The 21900-nt window shown below is 35.8% G+C and overlaps 1 protein-coding gene across 7 annotated transcripts in view; it reads left to right on the top strand.

Moving 5' to 3' along the window:
• The window catches only part of TFEC (transcription factor EC), a 163123-nt gene extending 157793 nt beyond the window's left edge, over nucleotides 1–5330 (top strand). For all 7 annotated transcript variants that reach the window (XM_019654755.1, XM_019654750.1, XM_019654751.1 and 4 more), the window contains 2 exons: nucleotides 2484–2631; nucleotides 3519–5330. In XM_019654755.1, coding sequence (XP_019510300.1) covers nucleotides 2484–2631; nucleotides 3519–3899 — 529 coding nt within the window. In that variant the 3' untranslated portion in view covers nucleotides 3900–5330. The remainder of the gene's footprint in view (nucleotides 1–2483; nucleotides 2632–3518) is intronic.
• The last annotated feature ends 16570 nt before the right edge of the window (nucleotides 5331–21900 follow it).

Genomic DNA, 21900 nt, shown 5'->3' with positions numbered 1-21900 from the left:
CCTTCCTTTCTTTCTTTCTCCCCTTCTTCCTTTTTTTCTTTTTTTTTAAATTTTATATTTTAATGCTTTTAAGTGGATGTGCCCTCCTAAGATGACAACAGGCTGCATTTTCCAGTTTTGCCTGGCCACACTTCTTGCTCCATGTATATATTTCTATGACCTGCTTTAACTCTAAATGCATTCCAGCTCCTCAAAAATTTTAAGTTCTTCAAATAAAATTATTTTGTAGAAAATGAAAAGTCAGTAACATTCATTCCTTAGGCATGCCTTTATATGTTTAGTATTGCTGTCATATAGGTTGTTTTTAATGCCTAACTGCTTAAAATTGTCTTGGGAGGGAGGCACACATGCCTTAATACGTTTAGAAAACTTGAAATATTTTAAGAGATCTATTTACTAAAATGGCTTTAAAATAGCATGTACTTTAAAAAATTCAGTGAAAATGACAGCAGGTAGAAATTGAAAGAAGACCCATTGAAGGAAGAGACCATTGTGTGGTCTCTACCACCATTTTGAAGGCTTATTTTAGATCTAAATAAACAATGCTTTAAACCTCAAAGGTGGCTAGGGTTATCCTTTTCATCTTAGTTCTTCTATCCTTCAAATTGTTCTTCCCATTAGAAGAAATGAAACAAAATTAGGGCCATAGGGCTTCTGTTGCTGTTAGAGTTTTAATTCAGGAGTTGACTATACTTTTCAATCACAGATACCTTCTTGCTTTAATGACAAACAGCCTCTTTCCCCCTAGCTTTTCCGCCAACAGACAACTGTGAGAGGAATGAGACCAACAGCTATTATAGCCCTAGAGAACTGACAAAGCCTTTTCAAACTTGAGACAGAAACTGAAGGCTCGGTGCATTTCAATAGAAGATGGCTTGCCCAGGCCCTAATAAACAATTTCACCTGCCGGTAAAAACACGCAGTTCCCTTTAATTTGTTACAGCTAATGGAATTGTCATCTAACATGAACTTCTAATGAGACGTGTGCAAGCCAGATTTTTTCTTAAAGTATATTTTTCCACTTTTGATCGCTTAATAAATATATATTAAGTTCAAGATATTTCACTAAGATCATGTAAACTAAAAATATATGCAGTATAATGCCCTTTTAAAATTTTTCTACATGATGCCTTATGCTCTATTTAAACCATGTCATGACTCTAAATTGAAAATTCATTAAGGTTTTCCAACTGCTCAAAGTTAACGTTTAGCAATTAGTTTGGCCTCATTCTCTACACATATTCTTTTTTTCTTTTTTAAAGATTTTTTTTTATTGGAGAATTGGGGGAAGGGGAACAGACAAGTTGCTATCATTTTGTTCTTCAGTCTAGTTGTGGAGGACTTTGCTTCACTAGCCCAAGTTGGCACCATCATTGCACTCTTCCCAGGTGAGGCAGATCAGTCATCAGCTTCTGGATGCTGCTCACAGCGGCTGCTGGCCACTCATGCTTGCTGCTGGCTACATACGGTAGCCCATGGCAACCCACCTGCCAGTTGCCAGCGACTCACGGCAGCCCAGCTCCAGGTCGAGCTGTTGTTCAGCATCTTAGCTGTGGAGGGCAATGTCACTGGCCCTTATATGTGGGATCCGAACCGGGGCCTTCTGGCGTCCCAAGCCAGCTCTTAACCAACGTGCCACTTGGCTGACTCGCATTCTCCACACATATTATCAATTCTTACATAGTATTAAATTCATTGATGTATGTTTTCAGATATTAAAACCAGTACCTTGTTCTGCAACTCCAGGTTTATCATTCTCCTGTCTCAAAAATAAGTTTTAATCATTTTTTGTCTATGCTATAGCTTGAAAGGTTATCTGGTAATGTTGAATTGCATTTACTTGTATTAAACTTATTTAAAAATAGGTATCAGGCTTTAAAAAAGTATTGATGTTTTCTGTGCAGAAAATTTGCCTAATAATTCTATTGAGTTTTGTTCTATTGCATAAGGTGATGTTGCAAAGTCTGATTTGTTCACAATCACTCAGGATCACCATTCAGGAGGGACCTTATTTTTTTTTTCCTTGGGAGCATAAAAGCAACCTTATTAGAAAGCAGGTTAAAAGATTGGTACATTTAAAATGATCTTAAAAAATTTAGGCTTAAGTCCTCAGTAATGTACATTTCCTAGTTCATTAATGCAGAAATACCTCACATAGATTTTAATCTTGGAGTTAATAATAAAAGCAATTTTCACTAAAAATATAAAAACTGTAATGGTAGAATCATGATATTGCATTTAGCTCTCCCACAAAAAGTCACTTTATTACTTTCTTTTGACACTTATTTTCATTCTGGGATTAATTTTACTATATAAGGGCTTCTTAACTATTCTATTAAAATTTCTATTCAGAAGCAATAATATCTAAGAGTGAATAATAGTCATGTAAATCATTATTTCATATTAATGTAAAAGATTTTGTAAGTTCTTATGAATTCTGCTGACATGCACAATTGTGAAAAGGTTATCTCTCCATTCTACAGTGATATGCGCTGGAACAAAGGAACAATTCTAAAAGCATCAGTGGAGTACATCAAGTGGCTACAAAAAGAACAACAGAGAGCCCGAGAATTAGAACACAGACAGAAGAAATTAGAGCAGGCTAACAGGCGACTTCTACTCCGAATTCAGGTTTTTATACAAATATTGCCACGAACCACAGTGTTTAAATACGACTAACTCATCAACAGTTTTAGTCATTGGTCTCATTTATTTTTTTTCTTATTAACAGTTATTTTACTTTCTGAAGGATAATTTTATTGCATTTTAGAAGTTCATGAATTGGGTTGCTTCAATTAGGTTTTGATTAGGAATGCAGGATAAACATGATTTTAAAAATAAATAATGAATGACAACACTAACTGCAAAATGCAGAAAATAGAACCAATTTTATAAACACAAGCAGTATTATTTCAGCCAAAAAATAATAATAAAGTAGAGCATTTGTTTCTCTAGACAATATCGGATACTACATTCTCCCTTCCCCCTTTTATCTCTTTAGTAACGTTGCTATGGATTTTATCGCCTCAAGGTATATTGTGATGGTTTATATTAAGTCACTCCTCGTCTGTTCATGTGACACAAAATATCAAAATATGGGTTTTCATAACTCTCAAATTTTTTTTATGTAAGCATACTTATTGCCAGGTAAAGTACCTACTTTGTTTTCATGAAATGGCCCTACAGTGAGAAATTAATCTGGAAGAATAAATGGAAGATTTTCCATTATCTCCAGATGTCTGTATTGTAGTCTGAATCACTATGGGACCATTATATCTTGTGCATTCCTTTAAAGAACAATGGTAGGAGAAATTTTTTTAAAATCTGCATAGTTTTCTAAGGGTTATTTTTTAGGCAATAGAAATATACCATATTCTATTATTTGCAAGAATATTTATAATTCTTATTAATCTTCATTTTGAATACATTTTAATACCTTGGTTCTATTTCTGATTTACTTTCTAGAGTTAAATTCACTTTCCAAGTCATTATTTGATTATTCTTGTTTGAAATTGCAGGAACTAGAAATACAGGCTCGTGCTCATGGTCTGCCAACCCTGGCTTCACGTGGCATGGTTGATTTAGGTGCTCATGTCACTAAACTGCAGACCCATCTTGAGCAAAATCCAGTGGACTATTGCCAGCAAGTGACTCTGTCTCAGGGAACAAGCCCTGAGCTCTGTGATCAAGCGATGGCTTTCTCTGATCCTTTGTCACACTTCACAGATTTATCATTCAGTGCTGCTTTGAAAGAAGAACAAAGATTGGATGACATGCTACTGGACGACACAATATCTCCTTTTGGAACAGATCCTCTGCTATCGGCCACGTCCCCTGCAGTTTCCAAAGAGAGCAGTAGAAGAAGTAGTTTTAACTCAGATGATGGTGATGAGTTATAAAAAGTAAACACACTCAACTCATTGACTAGGAACCAATTCTATGCTGGTGCTATGCAATTATATTGTGTGTTTCATGTATTGATTTGGCTTCATTTTTCTGAAAAGAATATCTTGTTCATGAGAAACCCATTGGTTAAAACTACAGAAGAATGAATTCACAGGAAGAAATATGGCGTTGAAGAATTATTGAGGGCTAAAAAGATTTTTTTCTCTTTGTCTACAGAATCCAGATCTACTTAAATTTTGTTTTCCTAGAAAGAGGTACAACTTAAGAAATGGCTCTCCACTTGATGATGTACTATTGGAACTGACACATGGCAAAGAGTAAACCTACAAATGTTTTCTTAGTTTTTCACTTCCATCTCCTTCCTATTCAGCTCATAAAACATTACTTTTCCAGAATCAATATCAATAGATCCAGTGGTTCATTTCTCCACTGCCTGGTGACCATGTTGTCTAAAGTTTAATTTTATATGGAAAAGATACATTATCTGTCACTTGTAATTGAAAAGTGAACCTATGGTAAACATTAAAAATTTCCACAATAAAATACAGAAAATTTATTAAAAATCTTGCTTTCTAAAATTAGACCCTGATTTCTTTAGTCAATTTAATTATACAAATTCTAAAAACATCATTATATATTTATGGAGCCATGCTCTGTTCAGAAAAAGCGGAACACAGTGAATATTTTCCTCAAGAATATGGACTGGAATTTTATCCCTTCACACAAACATACCCGCCCCCCCAACACACACACACACACACGCACACAATGCAGGTAGAATGTGCTTTTTTCCCCTTCACTCTTCTGATTTTCTTGTCTGCATCAGAAATCATATTCTGAATTCTCTTCATCAAAATGTGATGTTAGATGATGAAGTCCAGCGAATTAACTACAAACTGTTCTGCTACTAGGACAATTGGTCAGGTATTTAAAACTGTGTCCAATATTGATTTCAATTAATTAGTTGTTGATATAGTTTTGCTCCAACTTAAGAAAATATTGAAAATTGGACTGCCACCTGACAAAACAATTCGTAAAACAGAACTTTTATTACATTCAACTCTGAGTTAAAGTTCTATTCCCGTAAGTACTTAGAGTGCACTATGATTTTTTGCTAGCTTTGTTAGCATTTATTAAAAATATTTATATTTATGGTACTTTACTCGAATTTCCTCTCTTGAGCTTGTTTTAGGATTGGTAGTTGACTTACCAAGTCTGTTGCTCTCTGCTGGCCCTCCATGAGTGGTCTTTTCATCAATGAGTATTTATGGAGCGATACTCAAAGCTGCCGTAGATCCTGTGAAAATGTCAAACGAATAAGCCAGATATTGCTTTACTCCTTGAGGAGTTAACAAGACTACATGAAAAACAAAACAAAAAATAGAATCCATATAGAATGAAAGTCTACATGGGACAACATAAGGTATAAATACAGAAGGTCAGGGAAAATGAAAATGAATGACATTTGGAGAATCATCAAAGTCTAGAGAAAGAGCAGACCTTAACTTCTTTTAAAATAAATTGGGTGAAGGGGATGGAAGATAGAGGAATAATGTCAACTAAATGATAAAAATGAGAATAAGTTGGGACATGTCTTAATGGGACATTCATTAGAAATAGAACATTTATCTGGCAGTGCTAGAAGAGGCCTGCTGGGGAGTTCTGGAAAATAATATTGGCAGCAGGCTGTGAAAGCCTTTGAAAACTAAGATGAAATGACATAGTAGAAATGGAATTTCTTATTAGGAAGGAGAAGCCTAAAAATTAAAATGCTTCTGTATATTTACTAACCTTATTGAGATGTAATTTTTAATGAATATTAACTTAGTGATAGATTTTTCCAAGTGTTTTAAGTATTATTCATATGGAAAATACATCATCACAAAATATGAGACTAATGCTGATGAAAGTGGGAAAATATTCAATTCTTATGGTATAATAATTACCTCAGGCTTAGCTTATATCATGAGCTTGGAGTTTGTAGAATTAAAATAATTTTCATTGTTTGGCATGAAAAAAATAATTCTTAATTTATAGGAGTAGTCATTAAATCCAGATAAATAAATTCACTTGTAATATGCCGTGTGTAAATGAGCAATAAGATACACTTCCTCAAGAATTTTCGGGAGAGCATTATATACGTTTAACTTTCTTAAAAAAATTCCACTTTACTATTTGAGTTGATAATTTAATTGAACATTACAAATTGTAGAGCAGGAATATACTTTTGGATCCATGGAAACCACGTCATTCTAGATAGGGACTAATTTCTGTTCTCATATTATCCATTCTCCTTTCTTCATATTCTGAGAGGACTTGCACTGATGATGTCATTACCCCATCATCATTTTCCATTCTGTTAAAATATTACCACCCAAGTCTGAACCCCATGCCTTATACTCTTAGCAAATTGTAAAAACTTGACATAGGATGGTAGAGTCTGGACAAAAGAGACCTAGAAAGGGAACTAATATTTGTTGTTAGTCTCATAATAGCTATCAGCGGACTGTAAAATGAGTCATAGATCTTTGAAGAATAAAGAGTGGTGCTGTGTCACAAAAGTTATAGACCCTCTCCCCAGAAAAATACTGAACTGTATATACAGTCAAAAACTTGTATGCACCAAGAGGTTTCAGGGACCTCCTGAATATCTCCTTGGATCCCAGGTGAAGTACTCCTTCATCAGGTCTGTTACTTTAATACATAGAATTGTAGCGATGTATCTATCAAGAGCTAAGTGCATAGTTGATGTTACATACAATGATGGAGGAGGGAGCCGTAGTTATCTCAATGTCATTATCCTAACACCAGGAGTGATGAGGTTGCGTAGGAAAATGAAAGTGTACCAAACACTGGAGTCTTCACTGAAGAAGTTGTTCACTTATAAAATAGTCCCTTTCAACACCCACCCCCTCGCCACACACACACACAAAATTTAATACACTTTTTTCCTTTTTTAAAATGTATATATATTTTTTGCACCCTCTGTATATATATGACATAATATGTGTGTGTGTGTGTGTGTGTGTGTATACATTATGTACATGTATATATATAATCTTCTGGCTATATATTAATGTCATATATTTGTGGATCAATTTCTCCATGACTATTGAATGTTGTAAACATCTGACAATAACATTTTTAAGTGATGTTTCATCCAATATTTTTTCTCTATTTATACTAACATATTGGCTACTTTTTCATGGATTTGCATTAAGCAACCTTACCAACTCCCAATTATCTGAAAATAACAAGGGCCTCCTATGAGTAGATGCAGATCTCATAATTTTTTCTTTGTATTCTTTCTTCTCAAACTTTTCCCATAATTGAAGAATATATAAACAGACCATAATTCTTCAGTTTACAGATTTGATATCAATGCCTATAGCTTTCTTTATGTGGGTAACAAGCTCTACATAATAAATAGCCAGTTGAGCTGAGGACATTAAGAAATAGACTTCCTCTTTATTTCTTAGCTCATTTTTTCCCACTCACATGACTGTAAATAAAATATTTAATAGCTCTTACTTTTATTTTATTTTATTTTATTTTTTTAGCTGAGCCATCCTGCCTCCTGTTGGCAGCTCAGCAGCAGCTCAGCTTGGGCTGGGAATTGAACCAGCGACCCTGTTTCTCAGAGCTCACACTCTTGAGTGAGCTCTTAACCAACTGAGCCACTTGGCCGGCCCTTAATAGCTCTTTCTTTTAAAAAATTATACACAATGAGTTTCTTGATTTGATATGCTCACCTTTATGTCAGTGGAGAAGTTAGATTTCACAGCACAAAAAAGAATACATTTTTCCTCTGTTTTGATAGCTTGATATTGGTATTTTCTTGTACCTCAAGGTATTATGAAAATACTTCTTGCAGTTCTGATATTATGAAATTTTGATATTCAAATAAATAAATGACTGTTTCAATGTTTTTACAGTATCTCTAGGCTGATATTGACCATATGGTATCTAAGATGTAGATGAAAACTGGAATCAACTAACCATTTTGCTGTGTTATCAGCACCAGGTCAACCACCTGAATTTCTTGAAAACACCTGAAGGGTTGAATTTTGCTTTGGTATTGATAATGGCACAGATTGGGTGCTCTGTGGAATTACATCATTTGCCACCAACTCCCCCTCCCCCCGCCCCGTGCCCTGCATGTTGATAAGTATAAGATGTCAACTTGAGTTAGTGTAAGTTATACATACAGAAATTTCATTATATTTACTTAATAAATACTAAACACATTTAGAGAGTTGCTGATATAATGTTATCGTATGAACTTCCTGTAAACACCACTCATTGCATAATGAATAGTTTATCATTTGTATGATTTTTAATTTGTAAACAAAGAAATTATTCAAAAATGATAAAAATAGTTTTAGAAGTTTTTTCTGTTCTACATTTTTATGTGAGGTTCATAGAGAATTTGGTTGTGTAAGAAATTATTAGAAAATAGTTATTTTGATTTTAAAAAACTCCCACTGAATGAATTCAACCAACTTAATGATGAAATACTACTATCTGCTGTTTTATACATAAAAGGGAATGTTTTATCTTCTTGTAAACGGATTTGTGTATGTATTTCTACATACCCAAATGATTTCTATTGTGCTTTCTTTTGATGAAATCCTCAGTAAAATGTATTTTTCTACATTTATCCAGTATCATAAAAAATAAAGAACAAAGACTTTTATGTTTGCAAAGCTAACGCTCTCATTACTGCACTACCATTTTATTTTAAAAATTCTGTATTTTCAACTTTTCTTTTCCACATAAATAAATTTTATTTGTGTGTATTTAAAGCTGGTGGTTATATATAATAAACAAGATAGGAAATATGCAAAGAAAAGGGGAGACTGTTACTTTGCTAAATGAATTATGTATAATCAGGAAGTTACATATTATCCATTAATACATGACTACTAAAGTTTAAAAGCAAAGTAAATTCAGGATCTTACTTAATAGCATTGCAATTGCTTATGGCACACAAGGCTAAACTTAATCCAACTATTTAATCTTAATAATAACAATGTAGTTTAAAATCTTTGACTTTAATAGCATTATATATATGTATGAATAGCTGAAATCATATTCCTATAATTTTAATCTAACATTGGTTAAATCAAGAAAACATTGTTAGTGTAATAAGACTGTAGAATTTGTAATTATTGCTATTTTTCATTTTTAATAACAAAGTATTGTCTTATTTTCTAATATATACATGAACCTTTGTACGCATACTTTTTAAAATGTACCACTATTTTCTTTGCTTATGTTAAATGTAGAATTATTGACCGTTTTCATATACCTTTTGTTATGCCTTGGTATATAGACTGTACTTGAAAATGCAGAGTGGGGGCTAGTCATCTGAAAAGATAGTTAACCGCCGCGATGCTTCACAACTGACAACTGCTCACCACATAACCCATGCTGAAAACGATGATCCACTATTTCCCTATTAATGAAAATAACTGTTACATTCTTTAATATAGCCTCCTGCCATCTGCTTCTCCATGCTGTTATGGTTTTGATTTATGGAAAATATTTATCAAAATGTTGCAAAATTGCTAACAGGCATAATTGTAGCAGTGAAGTCACTAAGAAACTCTGCAAATCTTTTAATATACTAGATGGTCCCCAGACAATCTAGAATAAATAGAATACTGTATTTTAATATGTAAAACATTTTAAAGCTGCTAATTGGTATTGACTAGACATATCCCTTGATAATGAAATTAATAAGAATTTCAGTTAAATGTTAAGACTTTCTAATATTTAATACCATGTTTATGAATTTTTTCTACAGACTTCCTTCAAAATTAATAAAAACAGGACAGCTCTGAGTTGACTATAAAAGATGGTATTGCTTTTTAAAAAATTTATAACAATTTTCTTAAAGCATTATAGGTGCCAAAAATACTAATCAATATAATAATTTCTGTGTGGAAAGGAATAACCAATCTAATACAGATAAAAATAAGTCACTATATTTTTTACACTATATAGACTGAAAAGATGGATGACTGAATGGATTTTATACTTGATTATTTATAGTATGTCTATGTGTATGCATGGTGTATTTGGGTATAGACACATGTCCCCATGTGGGAGCTTATAAAATCATTTTCTAATCTCTTGATATTAGAGAGGTCTCTAAATATAAGAATATGTTATTCTTTACTTGAACCTAGTGTCTAAGCAACATTTGAAGCTTTCATTAAATCTCTTCTCTTTGAAACACATACACACAAACACACCATACTCTGTTTAGTAAAAAATATGGAAAAGATAAATAAAACTGTCACAGGTTTTAATATTTTTGTTAAAATAAGTGATATATGCAGCTATAAGCCATTTAAATATAACACATGCATTGATTTTGTTGACCATCAGAAGGAATATTAAAAGCCACCTAAAAAGTTGTTGTCATTATTATTAACACTGGCAGAGTTCTCACTATGGGGGTGGTTAAGTGATAAGATACAATAATGCTTATTGGGTAAGTAATGGATACCCATCATGTTAAATATATATCATTTTCATTAATTGGCGCCGTAAGACAAGAGTACAACATTCTAGATGGTGATGATTTTGATAAGATTGACCACATTGTGGTTAAGTATATAATTCATGTAATAAGAAAAAGGTGCCTGCAGGCTATTGTTCCTAGCATGGATTAAAATTTACATATTGCTTCTCCTTATGTCAAAACATCTGGTGCCTGCAAATGCTAACATATCCTTAAAAAGTTTCCCAAGCCTGGAAAAGTGGATTGGAAACATTGCCTGTAAATCATTCAAGCATTATAACAGAATAAGAGCTATGTTCAGAAAAATTAAATTGCTGCAAACAATACTGTAGTCAAGATTATATTTATCTGCTTACACAAGTGAAAGGTGATGCAGTATATATCTGTGGATAAAAATATCGTTTGAGTTATATGGTTAGCTCTTGAAAAATGTTTCTGTATAATGACAGAAAACAAGTAGGTCCCTAAATCCTTTAGGACTTTACAATCACTCTATGTTTGAAGAAGTATATATTAATAGTCATATAAAACCCATTTCGATATTCCTAAGGATTGGAAGAGGGGATACTTGAGACTTGATTCATTCTGGAATTAAATTCCTATTTATTCGTTGGTAAATATAAAAAGTAGATTTGACCTTTTCTACACAGGTCCCCAAATCAATAAAGATAGTCAGCCCTTGAAACTTCTATCCCAGTCTTGCCTTCTGTTCTTTAATCTCACAAGGCTTCTTCCATATTTTCCTATGTTAAGGTTTTCCTCACCACCCTGGTCAACAGCTATCATCATCCTGGTCCCTGGTGGCCATAGCAGCTAGCTGCTTCTTAAAATCTATCTTTGTATTGCTGTTTTTACAGCCATGCATAGATTACCTTCCTCACTAGATGGGTGGGCATTGGAAGCCAACATTATGCCTTAGATTTCTCTATATACCACATGACTTAATACAGTGTCTTGCTTAACATGCTATTTCCTTAATAAATGATGATGTGATGGTTAATTGCAGGTAAGGGAAGTGTGAGGCAAATTCTTCAGATAATGAAACGGTGCTCACTCAGTTCTGTAACCATTCAATGCAAAGCATCTCTTCCAGCCTTTGTCAGTTCTTTCATTAAAGTGAGCATTTGTGTCTTCTTTTGGCTTATCTAAATAAAAATAACATCAACTGTTGCAACATTGAATGTAGAGAAGTCTTCTACTCTAGAATTCATCCATTAATTCATTCACCGTTTAATTAATAAGCATCCCGTTGCTGAGAGGAATATAAAAGATGATCTTTCAATAGAGTGTAGTAAGTGCTATGCTGGCAAAACTAAGGGTGGTATGGAGGCACAAATCAGGGCATCTGGACTAGTCTCAGGGGAATTGAGACCTAAGGTGGAGGAGGGGCCCACCTGGTGCAAGATGAGAGGCGAGAGAGAGCAGGCAGAGGGTTCTTCAAGCAGAGGCAACCACTCAATTACTAATTCAGGAGGCTCATCAATGCTTTCTGTACATGGAATGTTAACTCTTTGGGGTCAGAAATTTAGATTTATTTGGAGTAACTAGTGTTAAAATCTTATTGATCACACAGAAAACCCGGGCTATTCAGGTGCTTGGTCAGAGGAACTTTGTGTCACTTCTCCTGTGCCCAGAGTAAGAAAGCACATATTTCAGTGTGTGTGTGTGCCGGGGGTGTGTGTGTGCAAAGAACAGAAAAGGAGGAGGAGCATGAGAAGGAAGTGCACTGACATGCTAAGCCAAGGTACTGTTCTCAAAGGGCTCCACGACTAAGCACCTTTCTTTTTCAGACAGGGGGTACATTTTTTCCTTATTATAATAGTATTAAGTACATAATAAACCCTGTGCTTACAGCTAGCAGTTCCCCCTTGTAAGTACCTTTTCCACACTGTCTATGAATGCCCAACAGTACCCAATAACACCTGGCCTCTTTTCATTAATATTCTACATATATTATTTAAGAAATCTAGTGTGAAAAGGAAACTGCATAAGTAGAAATGTATATTCTATCCTTGGATAGGAAGACTCATTCTAATAAAGATTTCAATTCTCCCTAAATTCATTTACACATTTTATCAATAAGTTTTTGTAAATCAGACAAGTTGATATTAAACTTTATAAGAAAATATAAGCAAATAAAAAAGGAAATATCTGAAGATGAAGAGCAATTAGGGAAGACTAAGGCTACTAGAATAAAACATATCTTAAAGCCTCACTAATTAAAACTCTGTGGCACTATTTCATCTTTTCTTATTTGCAACAACATGGATGGATCTTGAGATTATAATGCTGAGTGAAATAAGTCAGACAGAAAAAAAGGAAGAACCATATGATTTCACTGATATGTGGTATATAAAACTGAAAACAACAACAAAATAAAAACAAAAACAAATTAATAAACAAAACTCATAGACACAGACAACAGTTTAGTGGTTACCAGGAGGTAAGGTGGGGAGGAGAGTAGTAGATGAGGGTAAAGGGGCTCAAATATATGGTGATAGAAGGAGAAGTGATTCTGGGTGGTGAGCACACAATGTGATATATAGATGATGTATTACAGAACTGAACACCTGAAACCTATGTAATTTTACTAACCGTTTTCACCCTGATAAACTTTAATTAAACAAACAAACAAACAAAAAACCAGGAAACTCTGGTATGGGGCATGAATAAAAAGACAGTCCAATAGACAAAAATAAGCCTAAATACATGTTGGAATTAAACATAAAAGAACTGCAAATCAGTAGAAAAGAGACTATTTGATAAATGGTGTTGGAATTATACCAAATGCCCACCTATGTGAGAATCATGGTACATCCATAAAATGGAATACTATGGTCCCTGACATGAGAAATGAAGGAAAAAAGAACTCAGTGTTCTGATATGCAAAGTTCTTCATAGATAATGTTTTTCTTAGTAATATATACGGTATTGAGGTACATATATAGGATAGTCTCTTTTGGGTGATAAGGAAAGATAGGCATATGTACTGATATTGGCTATATATGCAAAAATGAACTGTTGACAGATATACGAAAGCCTAATAACTATTTTAAAGAGGGAGCAGACATGAGAACATTTTCACTGTATATATTTTTGTTCTTTAAAAAAAAATTGAAGCCTATAAGTGTTTTATTTATTCAAAGAAAAAATTTAAAATGCGTGGTATGTTTATACTGCAGTCCCCCCTTATTTACAGTTTCACTTTTTGCAGTTTCAGTTACCCACAATCAACCATCATCAAAAATATTAAATGGAAGCTTCCAGAAATAAACAATTCATAAGTTTTCAATTGTACACTGTTTTGAATAGGTGACGAATCTTGCGTCAGCCTGCTGCATCCAACTGAGAAGTGAACATCCCGTTGCTGGCGTCTCCACACTGTGTGTTCCTGCAGTTAGTCAGTAGCCGCCTCAGTTATCAGATCTACTGTCACAGTATCACAGTGTTTGTGTTCAAGTCACTCCTATTTTACTTAATGATGGCCCCAAAGCTCAGGAGTAGTGATTCTGGCAATTTGGATATGCCAAAGAGAAGCTTTATAGTGCTTCCTTTAAGTGAAAAGATTAAGGTTCTCAATAAGGTATTTTATCATCTTACATCATCCTCATAAGAAGAAAGGTGGGTATAATATGACACGTTGACAGAGAGACAATAAAAGTTATGCGCATATAACTTTTATTACAGTATATTGTTATAATTGTTCCACTTTATTATTAGTTATTGTTGCTAATCTCTTCCTGTGCCTAATTTGTAAATCAAACTGTTTCATAGGTGTCGTATATATGTACAGGAAAGAACATAGTATATCCAGGGTTCAGTACTCTTTGTAGTTTCAGGCATCCTCTGGGCGTCTTGGGATGAGTCCCCAGCACATATGGGAGGACTACTGTTTTAGTGGTTTATTGCTCAGTTGTATTGTTCCATTCTTTTCATCCACCCATAGTACTTTCTGCAACCTTGGCTTTCAAGTCACTTCAGCCAGTGACCATTCTAATTTCCTTTTTTGAAGACAAGAAAGGCAGAAGAAGCAAATAGAAGTGAAATTTTTGCACTTATTTTTTCTGAAGATTAGAAATAAGTAGGTCTCCACCAGGATACATGCATTACTTTTAGGAGCCCTGGGTTGGGCAGAATAATGCGCCCTCCCCCTCTCCCCCAAAGAGTTCCATATCCTGATCCCTAGAGCCTGGGAGTACCTGACATAGCAAATAGGACTTTGCAAATGTGGTTACATTAAGGATCTTATTTGAAAGATTACCTATGTGGACACAATCTAATCCAATGGGTCCTTAAAGAGACAGAGCCTTCTCCAGCTTTGGTCAGAAGAATTTGTGACTTTAGGATTCAAGATATCCGATACTCAATGGAGACAGGAGAAGTCGTGTAACTTGTCACCATCACAGAACTAGACCTTGGATTATAATCCCAGGTCAACTGGTTTCAGATCAGTGCATTGTTGTTACCCAGATTATAGGACCCCTTTCTAGCTACAGAAGTAGCTGATACAGTGTTTGCAATATCTTTATTTCTTCAATAAAGGTTTATGGGAGGGATAGTCCTTAGAATTTGTCAGTAGATGAAGGAATACACAGTAAAGAATTAGTTCAAGATTTTACACCTTAAAGATGAGAGAAATCATAATGCCTGTATAGACTGGGCCTTGAGAAGCATCCAGTTTAGAGTTATGTAGGTGATATGCATTTTATTAGAGGTTAGAGTGGAATAGTGGTAGTTTTGTAGATTACTGAAGAGAGCATTAAGGAGATGAAGACTGCTCATAGTAGATTTGGTATTCAAGACCATGAGAAAAGTGGGGTCTTAGAAAAGGCAAAAACAGAGAAACAATAATAAAGGTGTAAGAATAAAGTGAGTAAAAGAGGAGGAAGAAGAAAAAGAGGGAAGAGAAAAAGGAAAGAAGGTGAAAAGAGGGAGAAGAAGGAACAAGATGAAAAAAAAGGATGAAGATGAATCACTTGAGTGTAAAAATTTTGTCTGTTTTTTTGGATTACTCATAAAAAGGAGAGGAAGAAAGTTGAGGCGTTGAATGACCGTTTTTGCTTTTCAAATTGTATGCTTCACTCTAGATCCTATTGTTATCAGCCACTCTTGAAGTAACCCCACTCACGGTGGTATTTTTCCAGATAGATCATATTCATTTAGCAGATAAGAAAATGCAAAAGTTCTTAAAGACTTTCAGATTAGATTCTAATAAAGCATGTAATATTTGAGATATTTGTAATATTTGAAAGCCTCACAGTATTTGCAGTCAAAGTTAAAGTCTCTGCTCTGCAGTTTAAGGGCTTCGTAACCTTGAGGATTCACTTAATCTCTCTGTGCATCAGTCTCCTCATGAGTAATATGGGAACAAACAATAAGCACCATATTGTTAATGGGGATTCAATGAGAGAATGTGCATAAAGAATTTAGCACAATCCCTTATATATGTTCAAATAGCACCCACTATGTACAGCGAGGGTAACTATTATGAAAGTTGAGGTGTTTCTCTCTATTGCTATTACCTAAGAAATATAAGGTGTGATCAAAGAATACAATGAATGTTTAAATTAAAAAAATTATTACAATAAAGGACACATTGCCATTTATCCCCCTCAAAATACTCCCCTTGCTTCGAATACACTTATCCCATCATTCTAGCCACTTTCTGAAGCAGTTCTGGAAGTCCTCTTTTGTGAGTGTCTTTAGTTGTGCTGTCATGACTGCCTTGATGTCCTGAATTATTTTGACTTTGGGGAAGAGCCAGAAGTTGCACGGTGCCAGATCTGGTGAATGAGGTGGATGAGGACACACCGTAATGTTTTTATTTGACAGGAATTGCCATATACCAGAAGTGATGTGTGACACGAAGCGTTGTCATGATGGAAGATGATTTATGGCACACTTTAAAACACACCTTCCCTCAACCGTAGCTCACACCCAACTGATTGCACTGAACAAGTTGAAACTTGTCACACGCTGTTACTAGGTTTGACATCCTGCTTCCCATACTGAAGATCCCTGCATTTCTGTTGGATGGTACTTGGCAGCAGCACTCACCGTATTTTGTGATCAACCTTGTATGTATTTATTTAATTTTTAGGTAAGCTGCTTGGTGGTGTGCTATTATCATAGTTTCTGTTATACATCCCAGCATTTCTTCCTGTCTGTGTATCTATTCATCTTTTCATTCTTCAAACAGCTTACTTATTACAGAAAGAATTTAAAGTGCATAGGATTACATGATTTCCAAAGTGCTTTCCCATACAACAGCACATTTATACATCATGTGTATCCAAAATCTCAGCATAAATGTGATGAATGACTGGCCTTAGATCACATAACCCAGATCACGGCTTCTCATTCTAAGTTATTTGCACTTTTTACCACAAAAGGTGGTTTTGGTACTTTGTTAGCCGTAATAATAGACACAAAGACTCTGTAGTAAATAAGATCAAGACCCAGCCTTCATTAGCTTAGATTTAAATAGGGAATAATAGCAAAAATTAGTTAAAGGAATGACAGAATGCTCTGAAGTACTATTAGTCCTATGAAGAAAATAAAGGATGATAATAAGACAGTGATGAGTGTGGGGATATATGCTTGGCACACATGATTGGGGACTAACTACATCACAGATTAGGTGACATTTTACGGGGATTACAGGGCTATAAATGTACAAGATGCACAAAGGACCAGGCCAGGCAGAAGAGACAACAAATGTTTAGAATGTCTCACCTTGGAAACAACTTTATCTGTCCCAGGAATAGAAAGGCAGTATGTTGTACTGTAGAGAAACAGGAGGAATTATTGGGAAATGTTACTATAGAAACAGGTGGAGTTTTCTAGTTCTGCAGGTAACACCTGCATATCTTCCTGCTATAGCTTAATCTTCCAAACTCATCTCATAAGAGGACATGTCTGTTTGGATTTATTTGTGGGCTAGAATTATGGCCATACGTATCTGGCAATATTAAACTATTTATTCCCCAAATCTACCATGACTAGATTATTGCCAGTTAAGATACAAAAGATGACTCAAGAGTATTGGAAGGCACTTACTACAAATATGTCTAAAGGATACCCCAAAACATTTGAGTGCTGGCAGCAGCATTGAGGGTTGTCTTCAGCAGTAGAGTCCCTGCCCTCCCCCAAGGGAAGCTGGTGTGTCTGTTTGGTAGAAGGCTTCCATCCCAAGTTCCCAGTGTGGGTTCTTGCAGTTGGGACTGGTTCAGGTAGCCCAGGAGCACAACTGGTTCATGGATTTTCCTCCGCAACATGATTCGTTGGAGGATGGTAGAGTTCAGGAAGCTCAGGACCTTTGCTTAATAGTTTTGCAATGATTTGCTTGCTATCTTCTCCATGTTTGTGAACAAGGTGGCATGTGGGTGCAGTGAATGCTGGCAGCCATCTCATCATCTGGATGGCAGGAACATCAGCCTGAGGACAAAGCTACCATATGTGGCGAAGGAGGAACCCTGACAATTCCAGAGAATCACGGCTGGAGTGCTAACGGAGTCCCACGCAAATACTGCCCTATCACGTGTCTTTTTAAGTTCTGTGATTTAAAAAGTCTCCTTTAATGTTTCAACCAGTTTGGGCGGGAAATTCTGTTACCAGCAGGTGAAAACATGCTAATAGACACACCAGAACGGAGGGAGCTCACCTTCTGACAGAAATCTTGCTGGATTTTGTTTGTGTGTGTGTTACAACAATAATTATGTAGATGTTCTTGGGTTTTCTATATAGGCAATCTCTGAAAACTTTTTTCCTTACTTTTTAGTGATTATATCTTTTAGCTCATTTTACAAGTATCATTTATTGGCTTCTATCACTAGTACAGTGTTAAAGTAGCAGTGGTGATTTCAGTGGTGTCAATAAAAATTATAGTTTCAGGAAAAAGTATCAAAATTGGAAAAATGTAAAAGAGAAAACTGGTTGCTTTTCCGTTGCTTGCAACTTTGATTGACTTTCTATTGACTAAATGATTTTACAACTCTGAAAGGATATTTGTAAACTGGCAGAAAATTAATTGCGATGTAAATTATTTATGTATTAGCAATGCAAAGGAATTTTGCCTGGTAGTCATACAATTGATCTTGATACAAGTTTATTTTATGTTTGTATGAGAGTTATGTTGTAACTTTTTAAAATATGTTTTAGCAATGGAAATTTTTATACATTTTTAGCAATAAATATAAAGTTTGCTGTAAGTTTTAATAAATTGTGTTGGTCTAAGGAAGTTCAATCTATTCATATTTGTGAGGGAGGGTGGAGGCATTTGTCTAGTTTTTTTGGGTTTTTTAGTTTAAGTTTTTCTTTCTTTTTATTATATGTTTAAAGATATCCAGTTTTTCCAGTATCATTTTTGAAAATACTACCCTTCCTCCACTGCTTTGTCTTCGTACCTTGTTGAAAATAAATTGTTTTTTGCAGGTGTATTTCTAGACTCTCTATTCTGTTCCATTGACCTCTTCGATTAATTTACATCAATACCACACTGTCTGTATTACTGTTCCTTTATAATATGTCTTAAAAACACAGTGTAGGTTGAAGAACTTTTTTCATCTTTGTTCAAGATCCTTTACATTTCCATATAAATTTTAGAATCAGCTTGTCAGTTTTTGCAAATAGACAACTGAAATTTTAATTGGGATTGTTTTGAATCTATGAATCAATTTTGGGAGAAATGGCATCTTAAAATATTGAGTCTTTAGACCCATGAAAATGGCATTGTCTCCATTTATTTAGGTCCTCTTTAATTTCTCTCAGTTTTATATTTTTCAATATATAACTATTACACATATTTTGCCATATTTATTCCCAAGTATTTCATACTTTTGATGTTATTGTGAATGGCATTTTTTCTTTCAACCTCTAATTTTTTGTTTCCAATATATAGAAATAATAATGTTTGTAAATTTGTTTTGTATAATACGAACTTTGTAATCTCACTTATTAGTCTTAGTAGCTTATTTTGTAGAGTCCATCAGATTTTCTACATCGATGATTATGTTGTTTGTGAACAAAGACAGTATTACTTATCCTTTTCCAACGTGGATCCCTTTTATTTCTTCTTCTTTCCTGACTGATTCATTGGCTAGAACTCACAGTAGAAACTGAACAAGCTGTGAGAGTATATTGTTCAGGAATCTTGTATGTTCCTGGTCTTTTGAGAAGAAAAGGTTTTGTATTTAACTATTAAATATGTTTGCTAGAGGTGTTTCATAGATGCCTATTTTCAGATCGTGGAAAGTTCTCTTCTGTATTATCTATTGCTACATTACAAATTACACCAAAACTTAATGGTTTAAAACAACAACATTTATTATCCCACAGCTTCTATGGGTAAGGAATTCAGATAAGATTTAGGAGTATTTTTTGACTCTGAGTTTCTACAGAGGCTGCAGTCATCTCAAGGTTCAACTGCAAAAGAGCCACTTTCTAGCTTTCTCATCTAGATGTTTGTTTTGGAATGTAGTTGATTTACTTAGAAACAGTTTGATCATTTTGAGTCTTACTTTATAGTTTTTGAGAGTTTGGAGCAATGCTCAATCTAGGGCTAAATATTCCCAACTGAGCCAAGATCTTCTTAAATTCTTCACACAAACATTGTGATGAATGAGGTTTTTTCCAATCTGTTTCAGAAGGCAGAGAGTGTCATCAGAAATGAAAGTTTGGACCCAGTTATAGTGGAGAGTCCTTGGTAAACATCTTAGGCATTTAGCTGAGAAAGTCTATTCCCTTAGGAATAAGGATTAGTCCTTAAAGGTAATGATCTGCCTTCAGAGTAATAGCAAACCTGAATCATACTGACCTTAATGAAGCCTAAAACTATCCTGTTATAGTTGAATCGTGATTGCTATTGGCATGTCAGTGAGTGGGATTGACTCTCAGGCTGACTGACTGAGGGGCTTGGCCACATCCACAGCTTATGGGCTGCTGTGTGTGGGGCTTACCCTACTGAGTGGGATTTGGCCCAGTGGGCTCTGGTGCCTGTTGAAACCTCCCTTTGTGTGTGCCGCTTGTGGGGCTAATTGGACGGTGCTGAGCTGTGGTCTGAAGCTAACCTCCAAGCATGTTGGTTCTGGGGCCTCTTGGGAGAGGCTTCAGTGCAGGCCCAGGTCAGCCACTGCCTGTGACTGGCTAGGGGCCACCTGGTAAGTGATCCACAGTTGTTCACTGCTTGTTCTAAACCTAGAGGCACGTGAAAGAGGCCATGCTGCGATGCGAACAGAAGAATCTGCCACCAGTACCAGGCCTGAGGTAGCTCCATAAAATACCATGACACCCTGAGGCCTGCTGTAACCTGCTGGCTCCTGCAGATGCTGATAGAGCTTCCTGTGTTATGCAAGTTAGGTGAGGTGGGGTCTCAGGGAGTCACTAGATTGGGAAGAGTTGCGGTCACCAGGTTAATGTAAATTCTCGTTTGGTGTCAGCGCTGAGCTCGGAGCTGCTCAGCAAAAGTTTCAGAGCACACCGAGGCCAATCACTGCCTGCGTGCCAGACTCAGATAGTTTTCCAAGAAAGAGTACAATACGCGCAGGCTGGCTGCTTTTGGAGAAAGTGCCTCTGCATTGGTGGAGTTGGGTGGGGTGGGGTCCCAGTGAGTCAGCAGGTTGGAGCGAGTGGAGCTCACCAGGCCAATCAGATTCAGATTTGGCCTGTGGGGGTGGGCTCAACACAGGAAAGATGGTGCCCATCTGCCCGCTGCAAAGGAAAAGAACCTCACATGGGGAAAATGTCAACCATCCTCCAGTCCAATACCCAAAGCCACACACCTCAGTCTGCTCCCTGTAAGTCACCGTCCCTCCGCTGGAGCTCAAGGTGAGTGCCTGTGCGTGAGTCTGTGCGCGAGCCATTTAAGAGGAAGCCTGAGTTTCCCGCTGCCTTCCATCCCATCCGAACAGTCGGAATCCCCACTGTTTCACACAGCCAGGTGTTGTGGGCGCACCAGTACGCTTCTTGGCACCAGTACTCTGGGCTTGGGAGCCTGGTGTGGAGGGCTGGGGTCTGTTGCTCCTCTGGGGAAACCTTCACAGCTGAGATATCCTTCTTAATTCTCAACCGCCCCAGGGAGATTTGGGACCGGTCTGTGTCTTCGCCCCTCCCACCCCTCCCACCAGTCTCATTGTAGCCTCTTTACATTCCCAGTCATAGGACTTCTGTTTGGCCGACTTCAGGTGGTCCTCCAGGTTGATTGCTCTGAAATTTAGTTGTAATTCCTGTGTTCACGGAAGCACGCAGGCACCGTGTTTATCTAGTCTGCCATCTTGGATCTCCTTCACTTCCTCCCAAGCTGGCTTACTTAAAGAACAATTTCCTATCTCAATGACAAACATACTTTTGTCTTGTTAGTCATTACTGTGGGTACTTTATATGAATTAAATTACTAAATCTCCTCAACTAGCTTATAAGGAAATTTAGGTAATAAGAGTTAATTAACTTGACCAAAGTCACAGAAT

Source organism: Hipposideros armiger, unplaced genomic scaffold, assembly GCF_001890085.2.
Source record: "Hipposideros armiger isolate ML-2016 unplaced genomic scaffold, ASM189008v1 scaffold_230, whole genome shotgun sequence".
NCBI lineage: Eukaryota > Metazoa > Chordata > Mammalia > Chiroptera > Hipposideridae > Hipposideros > Hipposideros armiger.
The sequence above is the reverse complement of the archived record's forward strand: the minus strand, read 5'-3'. Positions and strand labels throughout refer to the sequence as shown.